At 36.2% G+C, this 18688-nt stretch overlaps 1 protein-coding gene across 1 annotated transcript in view; it reads left to right on the top strand.

The window, feature by feature from the left end:
* LOC148944149 (uncharacterized) overlaps positions 1–18688 on the top strand; it is a 79767-nt gene that overhangs the window by 13848 nt on the left and 47231 nt on the right. Inside the window, 1 exon segment of the mRNA XM_089099841.1 lies at positions 7257–7275. Within this exon segment, the coding sequence (XP_088955967.1) occupies positions 7257–7275 (19 nt within the window).

The following is an 18688-nucleotide window of genomic DNA, read 5'->3' as shown; positions in this document are numbered from 1 at the left end:
ATACATCAAAAGAATTGGATTTTTATGCTGTTTCTGGTATGCTTATCCTATAGCCACTGTACTATAAAAACTAAATATACCAGAGTCAATTTGAACCATGTCAGTAATCCGGGTTACAGCGGTAGCTAGCAACCTATCCGGGTTGCAGTGGTAGCTAGCAACCTAGTAAGAGACGATCACGTCCAATGTTAAGAAATATAAAAACCCATAGTTCCTAAAAAAAGGAGTCAGATCAAAACAAAAAGTACACCATTAGAACCGCCTTGTCAGAAACCCCTGTATAGTAAACTTTCTGTCCCTTGGCTTGAACAGCAAGGGAAATATATTGGCTTGAAAATCAAGAAAAGTGGCAGCTACTACAACATTCTGCCTAAACGGGATATTTTTTTTCTTTTTTTCTTTGTATCCAGAGATAGCTTTGCACTGGGACATCGTAGAGAGTTTTTCAATAGCTTACAATAAAGAACGACACCTAGCCCATGTTAACTGTAACATAAATAAAGATTATGTAATTTCCATCAGTAGCATGGCTGTAGAGATGGCTGAAATCTAGTAAAGAACAATCTTGGTTGCAGCGGTAGATAGGAATCCGGTTTGCAGCGGTATCTGGGTTGCAGCGGTAGCTAGCAGCATAGTAAGAGACGATTACGTCCAATGTTAAGAAATATAAAAGCCCATAACTCCCAAAAAAGAGTCAGATCAAAACATAAAGTACACCATTACAACCGTCTTGTCCGAGACCCTTGTATAGGAAATATTATAAAGATCGATATATTTTATCGTAATTATTGTCAGTCAAGAGTTATCAAATAGTTGGTGGTAACAAACTGTATAATAAGAGTGACTTATCTCAATAGTAACTGAAACTCTAAAAGACGGAATTTTGATACCAACAGACACGTCAAGAGAATTGGATTTTTATGCTGATCCTGGTATGTCTATCCTATAGCCACTGTACTATAAAAACTAAAAATACCAGAGTCAATTTGAACCATGTCAGTAATCCGGGTTACAGCGGTAGCTAGCAACCTATCCGGGTTGCAGCGGTAGCTAGCAACCTAGTAAGAGACGAACACGTCCAATGTTAAGAAGTATAAAAACCCATAGTTCCTAAAAAAGGAGTCAGATCAAAACAAAAAGTACACCATTAGAACCGCCTTGTCCGAAACCCCTGTATAGTAAACTTTCTGTCCCTTGGCTGGAACAGCAAGGGAAATATATTGGCTTGAAAATCAAGAAAAGTGGTAGTTACTACAATATTCTGCCTAAACGGGATATTTTTTTCTTTTTTTCTTTGTTTCCAGAGATAGCTTGGCACTGGAACATCGTAGAGAGTTTTTCAATGCCTCATTTTAAAGGAAATTAATTGGGTTAAAAATCTATAGTAACTAAAATAAATTATTTCTAAAAGAGAATAAATTTCTCCACCAAAAACTGCATTTTTGATGTCTTTTCACACTGCAATCTTTCAAACATAGTCTTCTCGATACGCCTGGTCGGTTGAATACCTTTGCTTTTTTCTTTTCGAGATACTATCTCTGTTTTTTTTATAGTACAGTTTTTTCAACTTGCGTGTTGCTTGCTTTGATCTAACCATTATGTATTCACGAATGAGACGATTTACAGTTTTGAACTTTCTTATATAGTAATTATGACGTCATGGCGTAATGATTTTATTTCATGACGTCATGGCGCAATGGTATTATTTCATGACGACTTCAGAAACAAGAATATAATTTCGTGTTTTTCTATTCACGTCATAGCTGTAATATAAAACTATGATGACATTCATTATTTATCTAGTAGGGTTTCAGATAAGGTAGTTCTAATGATGTACTTTTGTTTTGATATGACTCTATTTTTAGGAGTTTTGTTGTATTTCTTAGCATTGGACTGATCGTCTCTTACTAGGTTGCTAGCTACTGCTGCAACCTAAATTCACATATATATTTATTTATGAGAGGCAGCCTGGCCGAGTGGTCCAAGGCACTGGTGTTAGCCACCAGTCTCTTCGGAGGAGTGGGTTCAAATCTTACCGCTGGTATACGATTATGTTTGAAAGACTGCAGTGTGAAAAGACATCAAAAATGCAGTTTTTGGTGGAAAAATTTATTCTCTTTTAGAGATAATTTATTTTAGTTACTATATATTTTTAACCCAATTAATTTCCTTTAAAATGAGGCATTGAACAACTCTTTACGATGTTCCAGTGCCAAGCTATCTCTGGAAAAAAAGAAAAAAAGAAAAAATATCCCGTTTAGGCAGAATGTTGTAGTAGCTGCCACTTTTCTTGATTGTCAAGCCAATATATTTCCCTTGCTGTTCAAGCCAAGGGACAGAACTTTTACAATACAGGGGTTTCGGACAAGGCGGTTCTAATGGTGTACTTTTTGTTTTGATCTGATTGTTTTTTAGGAGTTAGGGGTTTTTATATTTCTTAGCATTGGACGTGATCGTCTCTTACTAGGTTGCTAGCTACCGCTGCAACCCGGATTAGAGCTATGGCGTGAATAGAAAAACACGAAATTATATTGTTGTTTCTGAAGACGTCATGAAATAATACCATTGCGCCATGGTCGTGAAATAAAATCATTACGCCGTGACGTCATAATTACTATATAAGAAACGTCAAAACTGTTAATGGTCTCATTTATGAAATATCCGAATAATGAATTTTATGTTAAAGAACGAATTATAAACCTAGTTAGCTGTCTGATTATTTGAGGATGGTCTCTTACTATTCCAAAGAAGAAAAAGCCGTAGGCTTTTTCCTGTTTGTAATTTATAATCCGGGTTTAAGCGGTAGTTATTCCGGTTTGCAGCGGTAGCTAGCAACCTAGTAAGTATCGTAAAGAACGGAATGAATTACATTAAAGAACAAACTTCATCAAATCTTACCAGCGGTAAGATTTGAACCCACGCCTCCGAAGAGACAGGTGGCTAACACCAGTGCCTTGGACCACTCGGCCAGGCTGCCTCTCATAAATATATATATATGTGAATCCGGGTTGCAGCAGTAGCTAGCAACCTAGTAAGAGACGATCAGTCCAATGCTAAGAAATATAAAAACCCAAAACTCCTAAAAATAGAGTCAGATCAAAACAAAAGTACATCATTAGAACTATCTTGTCTGAAACCCTACTAGATAAATAATAAATGTCGTCATAGATTTATATTAGAGCTATGACTTGAATAAAAATACACGACACGAAGTTGTTGTTTCTGAAGACGTCATGAAATATCATAACACCATGACGTCATGAAGTAAGAGACGATCACGTCCAATGTTATCCCTTGGCTTGAACAGCAAGGGAAATATATTGACTTGAAAATATAATAAAGAACAACCTCTTGCCTATACTAAATTTTATACACCACTTAATTTCCGGGTTGCAGCGGTAGCTAGCAACCTAGTAAGAGACGATCAGGTCCAATGTTAAGAAATATAAAAACCCATAGCTCCTAAAAAAGAATTCAGATCAAAACAAAAAGTACACCATTAGAACCGCCTTATCCGAAACCCCTGAATAGTAAAATTTTACAATAAAGAACGATCTCTTGCCTATACTAAATTTTATACTTAATTATAGTATAGGTTAGTAATTCAACAGATACCTTGGCACCAGATCCGGGTTGCAGCGGTAGCTAGCAACCTAGCAAGAGACGTTACATTTCAACCTAGCAACCTAGCAAGCCAATATATTTCCCTTGCTGTTCAAGCCAAGGGACAGAAAGTTTCCAATACAGAGGTCTCGGACAAGACGGTTCTAATGGTGTACTTTTTGTTTTGACCTAACTCTTTTTTTAGGAGTTAAGGGTTTTTATATTTCTTAACATTGGGCGTAATCGTCTCTTACTAGGTTGCTAGCTACCACTGCAACCCGGATTACCGCTGGTATACGATTATGATTTATGTACAAAAATCAAATATCTTTGAAAGACTGTAGTATGAACAGATATCAAAAATGCAGTTTATAATTGAAAAAATTATTCTCTCTTAGAAATAATTTATTTCAGTTACAAAAGATTTTTAACCCAATTAATTTCCTTTAAAATGAGCCATTGAACAACTTTCTGCGATGTTCCAGTGCCAAGCTATCTCTGGAAAACAAGAAAATGAAAAAAAATATCCCGTTTAGGCAGAATGTTGCAGTAGCTGCCACTTTTCTCGATTTTCAAGCCAATATATATCCCTTGCTGTTCAAGCCAAGGGACAGAAAGTTTACTATACAGAGATTTTGGACAAGGTGGTTCTAATGGCGTACTTTTTGTTTTGGTCTGACTCCTTTTTTAGGAGCTATGGGTTTTTATATTTCTTAACATTGGACGTGATTGTCTCTTACTAGGTTGCTAGCTACCGCTGCAACCTGGATGCTCTTTACTGCAATGGTTTGTTCTTTACTAGGTTTCATCCATTTTTACAGCCATGATACTGATGTAAATTACATAATCCATATTTATGTTTCAGTTAACTTGGGCTAGCTGTCGTTCTTTATTGTTAGTAATCTGACTAGTCTTACGAGAAATGGGCTGTTTTATTTTTTGCTGTTGGACATGATCGTCTCTTTCTAGGTTACTAGCTACCTCTGCAACTCGGATTTAGTTAGTATAAGCTAAAGTTTGTTCTTTACTATAATACCTTGGAAGCTTTCCATTAAACTGACAACATTTCTTTGGGATATTACTATGAAGCTTTGCCAAAGCATTTCTATCCGACTTTTCAACAGCATCCGCTCTTTCAAAGAGAATTTTAATCTGTAATTTTGAATACTTTTCGTGATCCCGATAAAACATGCGTAAAATGTTTCTCAATTTACAAAGAATAGCCTGCATTTTTGCCATCTTCTTGTATTTCTGAATGTAATTTTTCCCTTTGTCCTTATGCGTTCTTCGGTACAACCTCGCAAAGAATTTAATTTTTTCATTATAGCTTTTGTCACCCCAGTAACGATCCTTGATGTTTTGTTTGGCTGTCTCAATTTTTACTTCTCGATATACCTGGTCGGTTGAATACCTTTGCTTTTCTTTTTTCTTATATTTGATTCGGTAATCTTCATCATTGTGATAACGTTCCTTGATCTTTTGTTTGGCTGTCTCAATTTTCGCATGTCTATAATCTTCATCATTGTGATAACACATCTTGCTGTTTTGTTTTTCTCTCTCAATTTTTACTTCTCGATACGCCTGGTCGGTTGAATACCTTTGCTTTTCTCTTTTCAAGATACTATCTCTGTTGTCTGTGTAGTACTTTTTTTTAACTTGCGTGCAGCTTGCTTGATTGAAACCATTATGTAATTCACGAATGAGACCATTTACATCTTTGTCGTTCTTAAGGAGTAATTATAACGTCACGGCGTAATGATTTTATTTCATGACGACATGGTGCAATGATATTTCATGACGTCTTCAGAAACCACAACATAATATCGTGTTTTTCTATTCACGTCATAGCTCTCATATAAAACTATGACGCCATTCATTATTTATCTAGTAAGGTTTCAGACAAGGTAGTTCTAATGATGTAATTTTGTTTTGATAAAACTCTATTTTTAGGAGTTTTGGATTTTTATATTTCTTAGCATTGGACTGATCGTCTCTTACTAGGTTGCTAGCTACTGATACAACCCAAATTATGAGAGGCAGCCTGGCCGAGTGGTCCAAGGCACTGGTGTTAGCAACCAGTCTCTTCGGAGGCGTGGGTTCAAATCTTACCGCTGGTATACGATTATGTTTGAAAGACTGCAGTGTGAAAAGACATCAAAAATACAGTTTTTGGTGGAAAAATCTATTCTCTTTTAGAAATAATTTATTTTAGTTACCAAAGGTTTTTAACCCAATTAATTTCCTTTAAAATGAGCTATTGAACAACCCTCTACGATGTTCCAGTGCCAAGCTATCTGTGGAAAAGAAAGAGAAAAGAAAAAAATATCCCGTTTAGGCAGAATGTTGTAGTAGCTGCCACTTTTCTTGATTTTCAAGCCAATATATTTCCCTTGCTGTTCAAGCCAAGGGACTGAAAGTTTACTATACAGGGGTTTCGGACAAGGCGGTAATAATGGTGTACTTTTTGTTTTGATCTGACTCCTTTTTCAGGAACTATGGGTTTTTACATTTCTTAACATTGGACGGGATCGTCTCCTACTAGGTTGCTAGCTACCACTGCAATCCGGATAACATTGAACGTGATCGTCTCTTACTTCATGACGTCATGGTGTTATGATATTTCATGACGTCTTCAGAAACAACAACTTCATGTCGTGTATTTCTATCCAAGTCATAGCTCTAATATAAAACTATGACGACATTCATTATTTATCTAGTAGGGTTTCAGACAAGGTAGTTCTAATGATGTACTTTTGTTTTGATCTGACACTATTTTTAGGAGTTCTGGGTTTTTATATTTCTTAGCATTGGCCTGATCGTCTCTTACTAGGTTACTAGCTACTGCTGCAACCCGGATTCACATATATAGTTATGAGAGGCAGCCTGGCCGAGTGGTCCAAGGCGCTGGTGTTAGCCATCAATCTCTTCGGAGGCGTGGGTTCAAATCCTACCGCTGGTAAGATTTGATAAAGTTTGTTCTTTAATGTAATTCAGTCCGTTCTTTACTATATCGGTCTTTAAGTTATCATATACCGTTAAAATTCTGTCTTATATGAGCGTTTCTTGGTATAGTGGTTAGCACTTAAGACTTTGAATCCTGGGATCCGAGTTCAAATTCCGGTGAACGGTTCTTATGAAATGAAGCTTACTTATGCTTCATTTCATCGGGTTTCTGCCGAAATTCTTTCTTTTCAAAATTAAATTAGTTACTATCGCCTAGAGTTAGTTCTTTACCATATCATAACAATTTTTTTTATAATAGTAATTAATTTAGTTAATTACAAAAGGCTTCTATATACAGCAGTTTCCTTTAAAATGAGCCATTACACAGCTCTTTATTATGACCACAAACTGTTTGATTTAATACTTAAGTTACTATGGGTTCAGTTCGTTCCTTATTGTAACAACCCGGATAATTTTTCTATTAGTTCTTTACTTTAAACATATCGATCCTTTATGTAAATTTAGTTACTATGTGCTGGAGGTTCGTTCTTTACTGTAATTTGCTATAACAACCAGGATGACGTCAGTTACAACTTGGAATTCGTTTTATGCTATATCATTACAAACAGGAAAAAGCCTACGGCTTTTTCTTCTTTGAAATAGTAAGAGACGAACCACAAGCAACTACCCCTGGAACCACCATATATCAGTTACTATGCATGAGCGATCGTTCTTTACTGTAAATTGGACTAGTCAATCTATTTGGTATTTCACAAGTTATAATACTATTGATATACTGAATCACTTCAGACGCTGTTGATTTCCCAATAATAGGAGCATCATATACACAATGTACATGAGGCGCACCTCGTTTCTGATACTCGATACGCCAGAAATGATCCTTAATTTTACCAAACAAAGGATTTGTCTTTGAACAAATCAGCTCATTAAATATAGGTGTCCATTTTTTGTCAAAGTGCATGGAAACTGCAATTGGATCTAGACACGTCAACTCTGCAGGGGTCATTTTTGCCACACCAGGTAAGTTCTTATGGACAGTCCGTAAATAGTCAATAAATTCAGGAGAGTACCACTCAGCCCTTGAAACTGTCAGAAACAAAGTAGGTGGACCCAATTGTTCAATCATTGACTTTACTTTATAGGAAAGAGATTGAAAATACTGCTGAGATCCTCTGATTTTTGATCGAACAGAAAACAAAGTCGCTTCCATCTCTCCATCACGGGTATGAAGCCTGTCTATAAATTGACGAGCATTTTGATTTGGTTTCACAGTCCGCAACATATGACCGACGCTATTACACATGTAAGAGAATTCTTGCAATTGGAAGCTGTGAAAAAGAAACTGTTTGTCAAGACGAAACTTAGTATGTCTGCTACAAGTTTAAAACAGTTTGCTAAGAAGCCTTGATTTAAAATATTCTGCATTCCTAATCCGAAATGGTCTTGCCTTGTCACGCAAGCCATATTTGCCTTTAGGGAAAAGATTTTGAAACACTTTTAGATCAAGTTCTTCCTGAAATAAGTCTTCGCTCACACCTTTTAGTTTCTTGATTTGAAATTGGTCAGTACCAAGATCTTTCATCTGCTTAAAATCTTCAATGAAGTCTTTTGGAACCGCTGAATTGAGAGGCTGGACAGAAAAATTATCAACCAATGTAGATTTTGCACTTTCTGTCAGTTTCTGAAGGATTGCAGCTTCCGGTATTTCAGGTAAATTATCAACACCAACCGCTTTTTCAGCAAGACGTGCTTCAAGTATTTTATTTAAATCTTCTAGGGTGTATGCACGTATTGTTTTATAGAGACGGTTGTTCTCTCTTAACCACAGCAGTGCTCCATGGACTTTTCTCAGATCTATTAGTGCAGTCCAAACATTCTTGTTGTAAGTAGGCTGACCATTGACAATGACTACAAAACTATCAATGTTAAGAAGTTTTTCAGGCTGTATATCTGCATTTGCTTGCACATCAACAGGTAGATATACTATTCTCCCCTTAAGAGCGTCAAGAAGTTCTGTTCTAGGTCTCTTCAATGCAGTTACCTGCCCTAATCTGACGATCGTAAGACAAGGCATTACAAATAAAATCATTGCCATTTCAAAATTATTTAAACACTTTATACATTCCGGTGCACAGTCTATATGAAGGTTAATTAATACTGATCGGACATTCTCCTGACTTTTCAACATTTTCCCAGCACAGTAATCACAGACAGAGAATGAATATATGACATCCTCTTTCCAACCTGTACAATGAATTAGCTGTTCTCTGTCATCTTTGGGTATTTCCTGTTAAAGGTGTTCTAAAATCGTGGCCAACATTATATCAAAACCTTTCTTATTTGAAAGGGATTTTAGACTCTTCAATTGGTATTTTGTCTTTATCTGCTCACAACTGTCACAATGCATTGTGGGGTATACATCCCTGATGTTAGCTACCTTATCAAAGCTCTCACCAAATAATTTTATTATTGTATTTTCATCCACAGAAACTCTAATATTGCTATAACCGTAGATGAAGTCTTGACTATTATTACGACAGAGTCTACTTGACACTTCTTCTATATAATGACTTAGTTCCTTGTACGAGCCCTCGACTTTTAGTAGATTAATATGTTGTATAATCTTACGTTTTGATACTGCCTTATATACGCTATTAATGAAACAGTTCAAGACAGGAAAATGTGGAGCTAGTGCCCTTAGAGAACGCAAATAGCTCTGACATCCCTCATTTGGGCTACAGTATAACGAATGCCCATGCTTTCTTGTGTCCCTGTAATTGATTTCACAATAATCCAAGCCGCCAAGGTTGAAATTAACCACTTTGTCAGTTGAATATTTTAATGCTACATTATTTTCAAGGATATCAAAAAGAATTTGACATAATTCAATATCCTCCGGATAGAGCTTGCAGATATCAGGGTGACATTGCCAAGTAACCTGCTGCCCAATTTTTGGTTTTGAATGTTTACTGAGATTGTTATAGGTGACTTCAGCCATCATAATTTCCTTGTCAGATCTAGATTCAGAGCATTTTTCAATAGTTGTCTCGTACTTTTCAGGACAGTTTCTTCTACTACACAGAGAATTTTTTGCCAAATATTCAGTAGAACTAAAAGAACTGTTTAAAACACAGTTAGAAATGCTTTTTTCTTGAGTCGGTGTTCCAGGAATTTGTTCTAAATCATTAGTCTTACAAACACATATACTAATAACCCTAACAGGCTCGTTTTCGCCATAATTGAAAAACATTGCTTTTCCTTCGCTGTTGATAGGTATGCTTGTATATATATTTTTATTGCTGCTACATAAACTGCAACTGCTCCTTCCAAAATTAATATACGAATTTTCAAAGAAGTACACCTCCGTATATTCACTGTGTTGTCGAACATTTTCCATTGCATCTATAAAATGTTCCGCAGTTGCCCATCCATACCTTGGAAGCTTTTTATTAAACTGACAACATTTCTTTTGGATATTACTATGAAGCTTTGCCAAAGCATTTCTAGCCGACTTTTCAACAGCATCCGCTCTTTCAAAGAGAATTTTAATCTGTAATTTTGAATACTTTTCGTGATCTTGATAAAACATGCGTAAAATATTTCTCAATTTACGAAGATCAGCCTGCATTTTTGCCATCTTCTTGTATTTCTGAATGTAATTTTTCCCTTTGTCCTTATGCGTTCTTCGGTACAACCTCGCAGAGAATTTAATTTTTTCATTATAGCTTTTGTCACCCCAGTATCTACCCATTATTCTGGTAGCAACTTTTTTCTTATGTTTGTTTCGGTAATCTTCATCATTATCATACCATTCCTTGCTCTTTTGTCTAGCCTGCTCAATTGTTGCTTCTCTGTAATCTTTATCATTATCTTACCGTTCCTTGCTCTTTTGTCTAGACTGCTCAATTGTTGCTTCTCTATAAAGTTTATCATTTTGATAACGCTCCTTGATCTTTCGTTTGGTTGTCTCAATTTTTACTTCTCGATACGCCTGGTCGGTTGAATACCTTTGCTTTTCTCTTTTCAAGATACTATCTCTGTTGTTTGTGTAGTACTGTTTTTTTTAACTTGCGTGCAGCTTGCTTGATTGAAACCATTATGTAATTATGAATGAGAACATTTACAGTTCTGACGCTTCTTATATAGTAATTATGACGTCACGGCGTAATGATTTTATTTCATAATGACGTCATAGCGCAATGATATTATTTCATGACGTCTTCAGAAACAACAATATAATTTCGTGTTTTTCTATTCATGTCATAGCTCTAATATAAAACTATGACGACATTCATTATTTATCTAGTAGGGTTTCAGACAAGGTAATTCTAATGATATACTTTTGTTTTGATCTGACTGTATTTTTAGGAGTTTTGTTATATTTCTTATCATTGGACTGATCGTCTCTTACTAGATTGCTAGCTACTGCTGCAACCCAGATTCACATATATAGTAATTTATGAGAGGCAGCCTGGCCGAGTGGTCCAAGGCACTGGTGTTAGCCACCAGTCTCTTCGGAGGCGTGGGTTCAAATCTTACCGCTGGTATACGATTATGTTTGAAAGACTGCAGTGTGAAAAGACATCAAAAATGCAGTTTTTGGTGGAAAAATTTATTCTCTTTTAGAAATAATTTATTTTAGTTACAAAAGGTTTTTAACCCAATTAATTTCCTTTAAAATGAGCTATTGAACAACTCTCTACGATGTTCCAGTGCCTAGGTATCTGTGGAAAAGAAAAACAGAGAAAAAAATGTCGTTTAGGCAGAATGCTGTAGTAGCTGCCACTTTTGTTGATTTTCAAGCCAATATATTTCCCTTGCTGTTCAAGCCAAGGGACAGAAAATTTCCTATATAAGGGTTTCGGACAAGGCGGTTCTAATGGTGTACTTTTTGTTTTGATCTGACTCCTTTGTTAGGAACTATGGGTTTTTATATTTCTTAACATTGGACGTGATCGTCTCTTACTAGGTTGCTAGCTACCGCTGCAACACAGAACTACCGCTTACACCCGGATTATAAATTACAAACAGGAAAAAGCCTACGGTTTTTTCTTCTTTGGAATAGTAAGAGACCATCCTCAAATAATCAGACAGCTAACTAGGTTTATAATTCGTTCTTTAACATAATAAAATTCATTAATCGGATATTTCATGAATGAGACCATTTACAGTTTTGACGTTTCTTATATAGTAATTATGACGTCACGGCGTAATGATTTTATTTCACGACCATGGCGCAATGGTATTATTTCATGACGTCTTCAGAAACAACAATATAATTTCGTTTTTTTCTATTCACGTCATAGCTCTAATTCGGGTTGCAGCGGTAGCTAGGAATCCGGGTTGCAGCGGTAGCTAGCAACCTAGTAAGAGATGATCACGTCCAATGCTAAGAAATATAAAAACCCCTAACTCCTAAAAAAAATCAGATCAAAACAAAAAGTACACCATTAGAACCGCCTTGTCCGAAACCCCTGTATAGTAAAAGTTCTGTCCCTTGGCTTGAACAGCAAGGGAAATATATTGGCTTGAAAATCAAGAAAAGTGGCAGCTACTACAATATTCTGCCTAAACGGGATATTTTTTTGTTTTTTTCTTGTTTTCTTTGTTTCCAGAGATAGCTTGGCATCTAAGAAAATAGAATATATTTATAATAGCTATCTAAGAAAAATTAGAAATAAAGTGAAACTTTTGATCTTCATGGAAAATAATCACTATCTTAGTATTACTTTTTCTATCTTCCATCTAAAAATTTAGAAAAGAACTTTAAATTTCTTTATGTCTTTGTGGAATAAAGAACTGAAGTGGAAAATTTTTATTTTCCCTAGAAAAATAGAGTTAATCAATAACTTATTTTTTTTCCATAGAGAAAATTCAGAAGAGAAGTTGAACTTTTCTTCACTTCGTTGAGAAAATCTAAAATTGAAGTAGAACTTTTTATCTCCCGGGAAAATATTCACAACTATGATATTACTTTCTCTATCTTCCACCGAAAAATTTAGAATAGAACTTTAAATTTTTTTATGAATTTGTGAAATAAAGAACTGAAGTGGAAGATTTTTATTTTCTCTGGTGAGATTAGAATGGAATTGTGTTCTTTGGTAAAACTCAGAAGAGATTTTGAACTTTTTGTATTCTGTGAAAAAATTGGAACAGTATTTTAAATTTTTCATCTCTTTGAGACAGATCTGAACTGAAGTGGAAAATTTTTATATTATTTGGAAAAAAAGAATTGATCAATAACTAATTTCTTTTTCATTGAGAAAATTCAGAACAGAACTTGAACTTTTCTATCTTCTATGAAAAATTTGGAACAGTTTTAAAAATTTGTTCATCCCTTTGAGACAGATCTGAACTGAAGTGGAAAATTTTTTATATTATTTGGAAAAATAGAAATGATCAATAACTAATTTCTTTTTCATTGAGAAAATTCAGAATAGAACTTGAACTTTTCTTCACTTCGTTGAGAAAATTAAAAAATTGAACTAGAACTTTGTATCTTCCGGGTATAATTGTTTCTGACTAAACGTGTTAAATTTAAGCTGATTAAAACCTGTAATAGCAGCCCAGGTAAGTGAAGCTATCTATTTGAAAGATTTTCTCGTCCCACAAAATCACCTCTTCACCTTCATTAATTTCTAGTCTAAGTGTCGTAGTCTTCTTAACATTAATGTTCAAACCTATTCTTGCACCCTGAACTCGCAAAACCTCTAAAAATGTATTCATTGTGCTAACATTTTTATCTAGGACGCTGAAGTCATCAGAATTCTAGTAGACTTTTACATTCCCATTTGATCGTTTGCTCTCCCATTGCTTTTACCGTGTTCCTTCTTGTTATACGCCAAACTTTCGTGTTCGGGTGTTCCTACGGGGTGGAAAATGGGATCCACATGGGTCATTTGCGTAGCTCCCTGGCATCGCTATTTTTTACCACTGAACTTGCGCACTGAGAAGATTTTAGAAAAGTATTTAGACAGTAATATTTTACAAACATTGTTCCAGAAGATCTGCTATTTGCAAATGGCGCAAAATCAATTACAGGAAAGTTTTCAGGTTTTGTGGCACGGGTTAAGATCTTTTTAGGCCCAGCTCCCTCGAGCTAAGACCAAGGTCCGCAGCTAAGCAAAAACACAACTATTTTTTAATCTTTCATCGAGAAGTCCAATGACTTAGAGACGAAAAAGGGAACTTTTACTTACTTTTTCTGCAAAGTCTCTGTAGTTTTCAATGGGTTTTCAAGTTTTATTCCAACTGTTTCTAGGACCTCTGTAAAGCTATAGAACAATGTGTTTTCAAATGTACCTTTTAGATCTCCAGAATTCATTGTAAATATTAAATCTGTCTGCTCTTTGGGAATCATCAGGTTGTTAATGTTTTTGAGATTGTTAACTTTGTTGGGGATGTCCTGGGTACTTAATTATTTTTTTTTCATTCGAAGAAGCTGTCTCTGCTTCAAAAAATAATAAGGATTCCAAATCAATAAACTTCATTTTAAACCGAAAGATACTTTTCACTGTACTTTTCTTTGTCCAATTTTTCCTAGACAAGCCAGTATTGAAATGATTTTGAAGGTATACAACAGGCCTTAAGAGTTATTACTTTTTTTTATTCAACATTACACAACTAGATAGAAGTCAAAAGAAAATGACTCCCTAGAAAGTAAAATCCAAAAACATAAAAGAGAAGCACATTGTCTATAGTAATACTCTAGAGTAATAACTGCCAGAGTCCTGGTAAACTGACAGTTTTTGGGTAGAGTTCTATAGAAAGATGAGCTATCGACAAGTCACCGTATGGCTTGCATAATGTCAATTTTTGAAGAAATTCTTAGAGGTATTTTGGAAATAAGTTTGTCCTTTATCCTTTAAAAGAAAGTTTGATCGCTCAAGGGATTAAAAAGAACGGTACTTTATTACATTCTTGATTATGCTCAGAAAATGCTTGCGCACAAAGGGTGAGATAGAAACTTCTGAAAAATGGGTTTGTCTAGTTTTATTTGTTTCGGGAGGTTAGTCTGACCCTCCTCCCTCAGTCCCTTCCTATTACCATCTTGTTGATTTCCTGTTTATGCTTTAAGACTCAAATCTATCTTGTAATAGTAGAAGTAGTATCTATAATAGTAGTAGCAGTATTAACAGAGTCACTTTTGGTTAGTCCAACATTATCCCTCTCAACACGCCCTGAAAGTTTCAACTTAATACTTTGTTGTTCCTGTGAAACACTCGTACATCCTTTTAGCAACCTGAATGCATATAGTAAGTTTTGATTTAGTTCAACATCCCCCTAAAGATTCCCTGGAAGTTTGCCCAAATACCCCCTTAACCTCAATAGAAGTAGCAGTCGTAGCTGTAGCAATATTGGTAAAATGTACATAGTGCCTGGTTTTTAGTTCAATGTCCCCTCAACATGCCCTGAAAGTGTCAAGCTAATTCTCTAAGCCGCACCTAAGATATTTTTTGTATGCCCTTTTGAAAATCTTTATGCATATAATGCGTTTTGATTTATTAGAAACACCCCTCTAAACATTCCCTGAATATTTCACGTTAATACCATTATTCTCACTAGTAGCGGTAATCGTAGTAACAGTATTAATAGTAGTAGTATGCACACAGTGTCTTCGTGTTAGTTGAAAATCTGTCTCAACATACCCTGAAAGTTTCAACTTAAGGCTATTGCCTGTTCCTGATATATTACTGGTACATCCTTAAATTTCCTTAAAATATGGACACAAAAGCTGAGTTTTTAATTACCTAAGAAAATACAAAGACATAAAACAGTGAGACTTTATCATAGGCAGGGCGATAGCACTGCCTAGGTAAAGAATGATGTGGGGACAATGTATTATTTATTTTTTCTTCTCCATACCTGGGCACTTCGTATCGAAGGAGTTGTCGTAGGAAGTTCGAAAAGGGCTCATTCGATTGGAAATTTGAGTGGCTAGTGCCCTTTTTAATAGTCGAAAGTGATTGGAGTGTAACTAGCCCCCCACGCCCATCATTCCCCCAAAAACATACAATCACAAGTTTGAGATAGCCATTTTGTTCAGCGTAGTTGATTTCCAGATAGAAAATATCTTTTTGGGGAGGATACTCCCCTACAACCTTCGGGGCAAGTTTAAAGTTATGCCCTGGGGGCATATAAGGTTTTTATAGAAGGCGTTGTCGTAAAAACTTCAAAAAAAGCTCATTCGATTGGGAATTCAAAGGGCTACTACCCTTTTTAATAGTCGAAAGTGATTGGAGGGCAACTAATCCCTCCCACAACCCTCGAGGAAAGGGTTGTAAGCTATACCCTGGGGCATATAAGATTTTTACAGAAAGTGTTGTCGTAGAAACTTCAAAAAAGGCTCATTCGATTGGAAATTGAAATGGCTAGTGCCCTTTTTAATAGTCAAAAGTGATTAGTGATTTTTTTTTGTTAATGTTGTTGTTTAAACCAGAGCACTTCGTACCCCCGTTTCACGCCCACCTTTTCCCCAAACACATCCAACCAAAATTTTGACATAGCCATTTTATTCAACGTAGTTTTAAGTTCTGTAAATTAGATCCTTGAGGATGACAACCCCCTCAAAAGCCTCAGAATAAGGTTTGTAAGTTATGGCCTGGGGGCATATAAAGTTTTTAGAAACTTCAAAAAGGGCTCATTCGATTAGAAATTGAAATGGCTAATGCCCTTTTTAATAGTCGAAAGTAATTGGAAGGCAACCAACACCCCTTCCACACCCACCATTTCCCCAAACACATCCAATCAAAATTTTGAGATAGCCTTTTTGTTCAACGTAGTTAAAATTCAGAAAATTATACCTTTGAGCAGGACACTCCCCCCACAGACTTCATTGCTAAGGTTATAAGTTATGCCCTGGGGGGCATATAAGTTTTTATTGAAATCTTTATCGTAGAAACTTGAAAAAGAGCTAATTCGATTTGAAATTCAATGGTCTAGTGCCCTTTTTAATAGTCGAAAGTGATTTGAGGGCAACTAGCCCCCCCCCTCGCCCACCTTTTCCCCAATAACATCCAATCAAAATTTTTAGATAGCCATTTTGTTCAGTGTTGTGAATTTCAAGATAGAAATTATGTTTTTGAGGAGGACACTCCCCCATAGCCCTCAGGGCATGAGTTGTAAGTTATGCCTTGGGTGCATGTAAGGTTTTTATAGAAAGCGTCGTCGTATAGTAAAATTATTGTCAATTTTCAGAAGGCCTAAACTACGACTCGTCAAAAAATGTTCTTGCAAGCAGAATACGTTAGTAGAATGGGGGGGTACCAGCCCCATTGCTCACCCCTGCTGCCACCTAAAACTTTTTTGCACCCCAAATATGGGCATAGAGTCATTAGGGAGAACACGTGGTAATGTCAGTCCCGTACGTACACCAAATATGGGCATAGAGTCATTAGGGAGAACACGTGGTTAATGGGGTCAATGACCTAAATTGATTGCGTAATCAAAGTGTGTCAACAACAACAACATCGACCTTGACATTCGCTGAGAGCGTGCACTTACAACAACAACAACATCGATCTTGGAACACCTGTGCTGTCGACCTCAATTCACCTATCGTGAATCAATAATTCCCCTTAGAAACAACACATTAATTCCCCTTTCTTGACAGATCAATCAACCAATGACATCATCTGTCAGACTTTAAAAATTTTCGCCTAGAAACGATTCTCCGGGAATAGATCCAAGTCATTAATGTCATTGCCTCGGAAACAACTCTTTTGGTCGAACTCCAAAGGATATTAATAGCCAAAGGCCATGGAAACAATTCTCCAAAAAAAAATCTTAGCGATGAATTGTTTTAGCGCGGGAATCAGGTTTCTTATTAATTTGAAATGCATTAGCGCAGAGATGCCAAAAACAAAAGGAACACGCTGAAATTACGTTTAGGGATTATTTGGGCGAAACTGTTTTAGACAGGTTATGGAACTATTTCGGCGAAACAGTTAGAGACATTTTAAAAGATGATTTTTGAAGAGATTTTAGAAGAGAATTTAATGGTGAAACTCTGTGGTCGTTATAATACACAAGTTTCATTTGAACAGTGTTGTGAGGTCCTCTAACCCAACCCCAAAGGGTTCCAATCCTCCTACCCCAACCCCAAAGGGTTCCGATCCACCACCCCAACCCCGAAGGAAGCCCCCGGTCCTCAAAGGACCCCCCAAGCTCCCAAAGAGCCCCAGCCCCCCAACGCCCACCTCAGACCCTCAAAGGCCCTCCTCTGGTCCTCCAAGGGCCCCCGGACCCTCAAAGGGCACCCCGGACCCCAGAGGCCCTCCCGCCGGTCCTCAAAGGTCCCCCGGGCCCGAGAAGCGCCGCGGGCCAGGAATGCGCCGCAGGGGGATGCGCCACGGGTCGAGGTACGCGCCGCAGGGATGCGCCGCAGGGGATGTGCCACAGGGGATGCGCCGCAGGGATGTACAGCAGGGATGCACCTCAGGAATGTACCGCAGGGATGCGCCGCAGGAATGCGCCGCTTTTTTTGTTAGAGTTCTAGTTTAATTAGCTTTTTATTTTCTACGGAGAAATTAGAATTGAATTATGTTATTTGGTAAAATTCAGAAGAGAAATTGAATATTCACGATCAATGTATAACTTTTACTATCTTCAATGAAATATTTGGAACAAAAATTTAATTTTTTTCATCTCTATGTGAAAAGTTATAACTTAATTTAAGAATATTTTGAATTAAAGTGAAAATTTTCATCTTCACGGAAAATAATCACAATCATAGTATAAATTTTCCTATCCTCTACTGAAAAATTTAGAACTGCACTTTAAATTTTTTCATCTCTTAGAGACAGGTCAGACTTGAATTTGAAAAAATTTAGAATTAGAGTGAAACTTTTAATCTTCGTTGGAAATAGTCTATGGAAGCTTTTTATTTTCTCTGGAGAAACTGGAATTGAATTATGTTCTTTGCTAAAACTAAGATGAGAACTTGAACTTTTCTATCTTGTAAGAAAAATTTGGAACAGTATTTTAAATTTTTTCATCTCTTTGAGAAAAACCTGAACTGAAGTGTAAAATTTTATATTATTTTAGGAAAATAGAATTGATCAATAACATATTTCATTTTCATTGAGAAAATTCAGAATCGAAGTTGAACTTTTCTTCTTCT

Source organism: Artemia sp. Qi Xiang Cuo, chromosome 14, assembly GCF_049724085.1.
Source record: "Artemia sp. Qi Xiang Cuo chromosome 14, ASM4972408v1, whole genome shotgun sequence".
Lineage (NCBI taxonomy): Eukaryota > Metazoa > Arthropoda > Branchiopoda > Anostraca > Artemiidae > Artemia > Artemia sp. Qi Xiang Cuo.
Note: the sequence above shows the minus strand (reverse complement) of the source record. Positions and strands in the feature narration are given on the sequence as shown.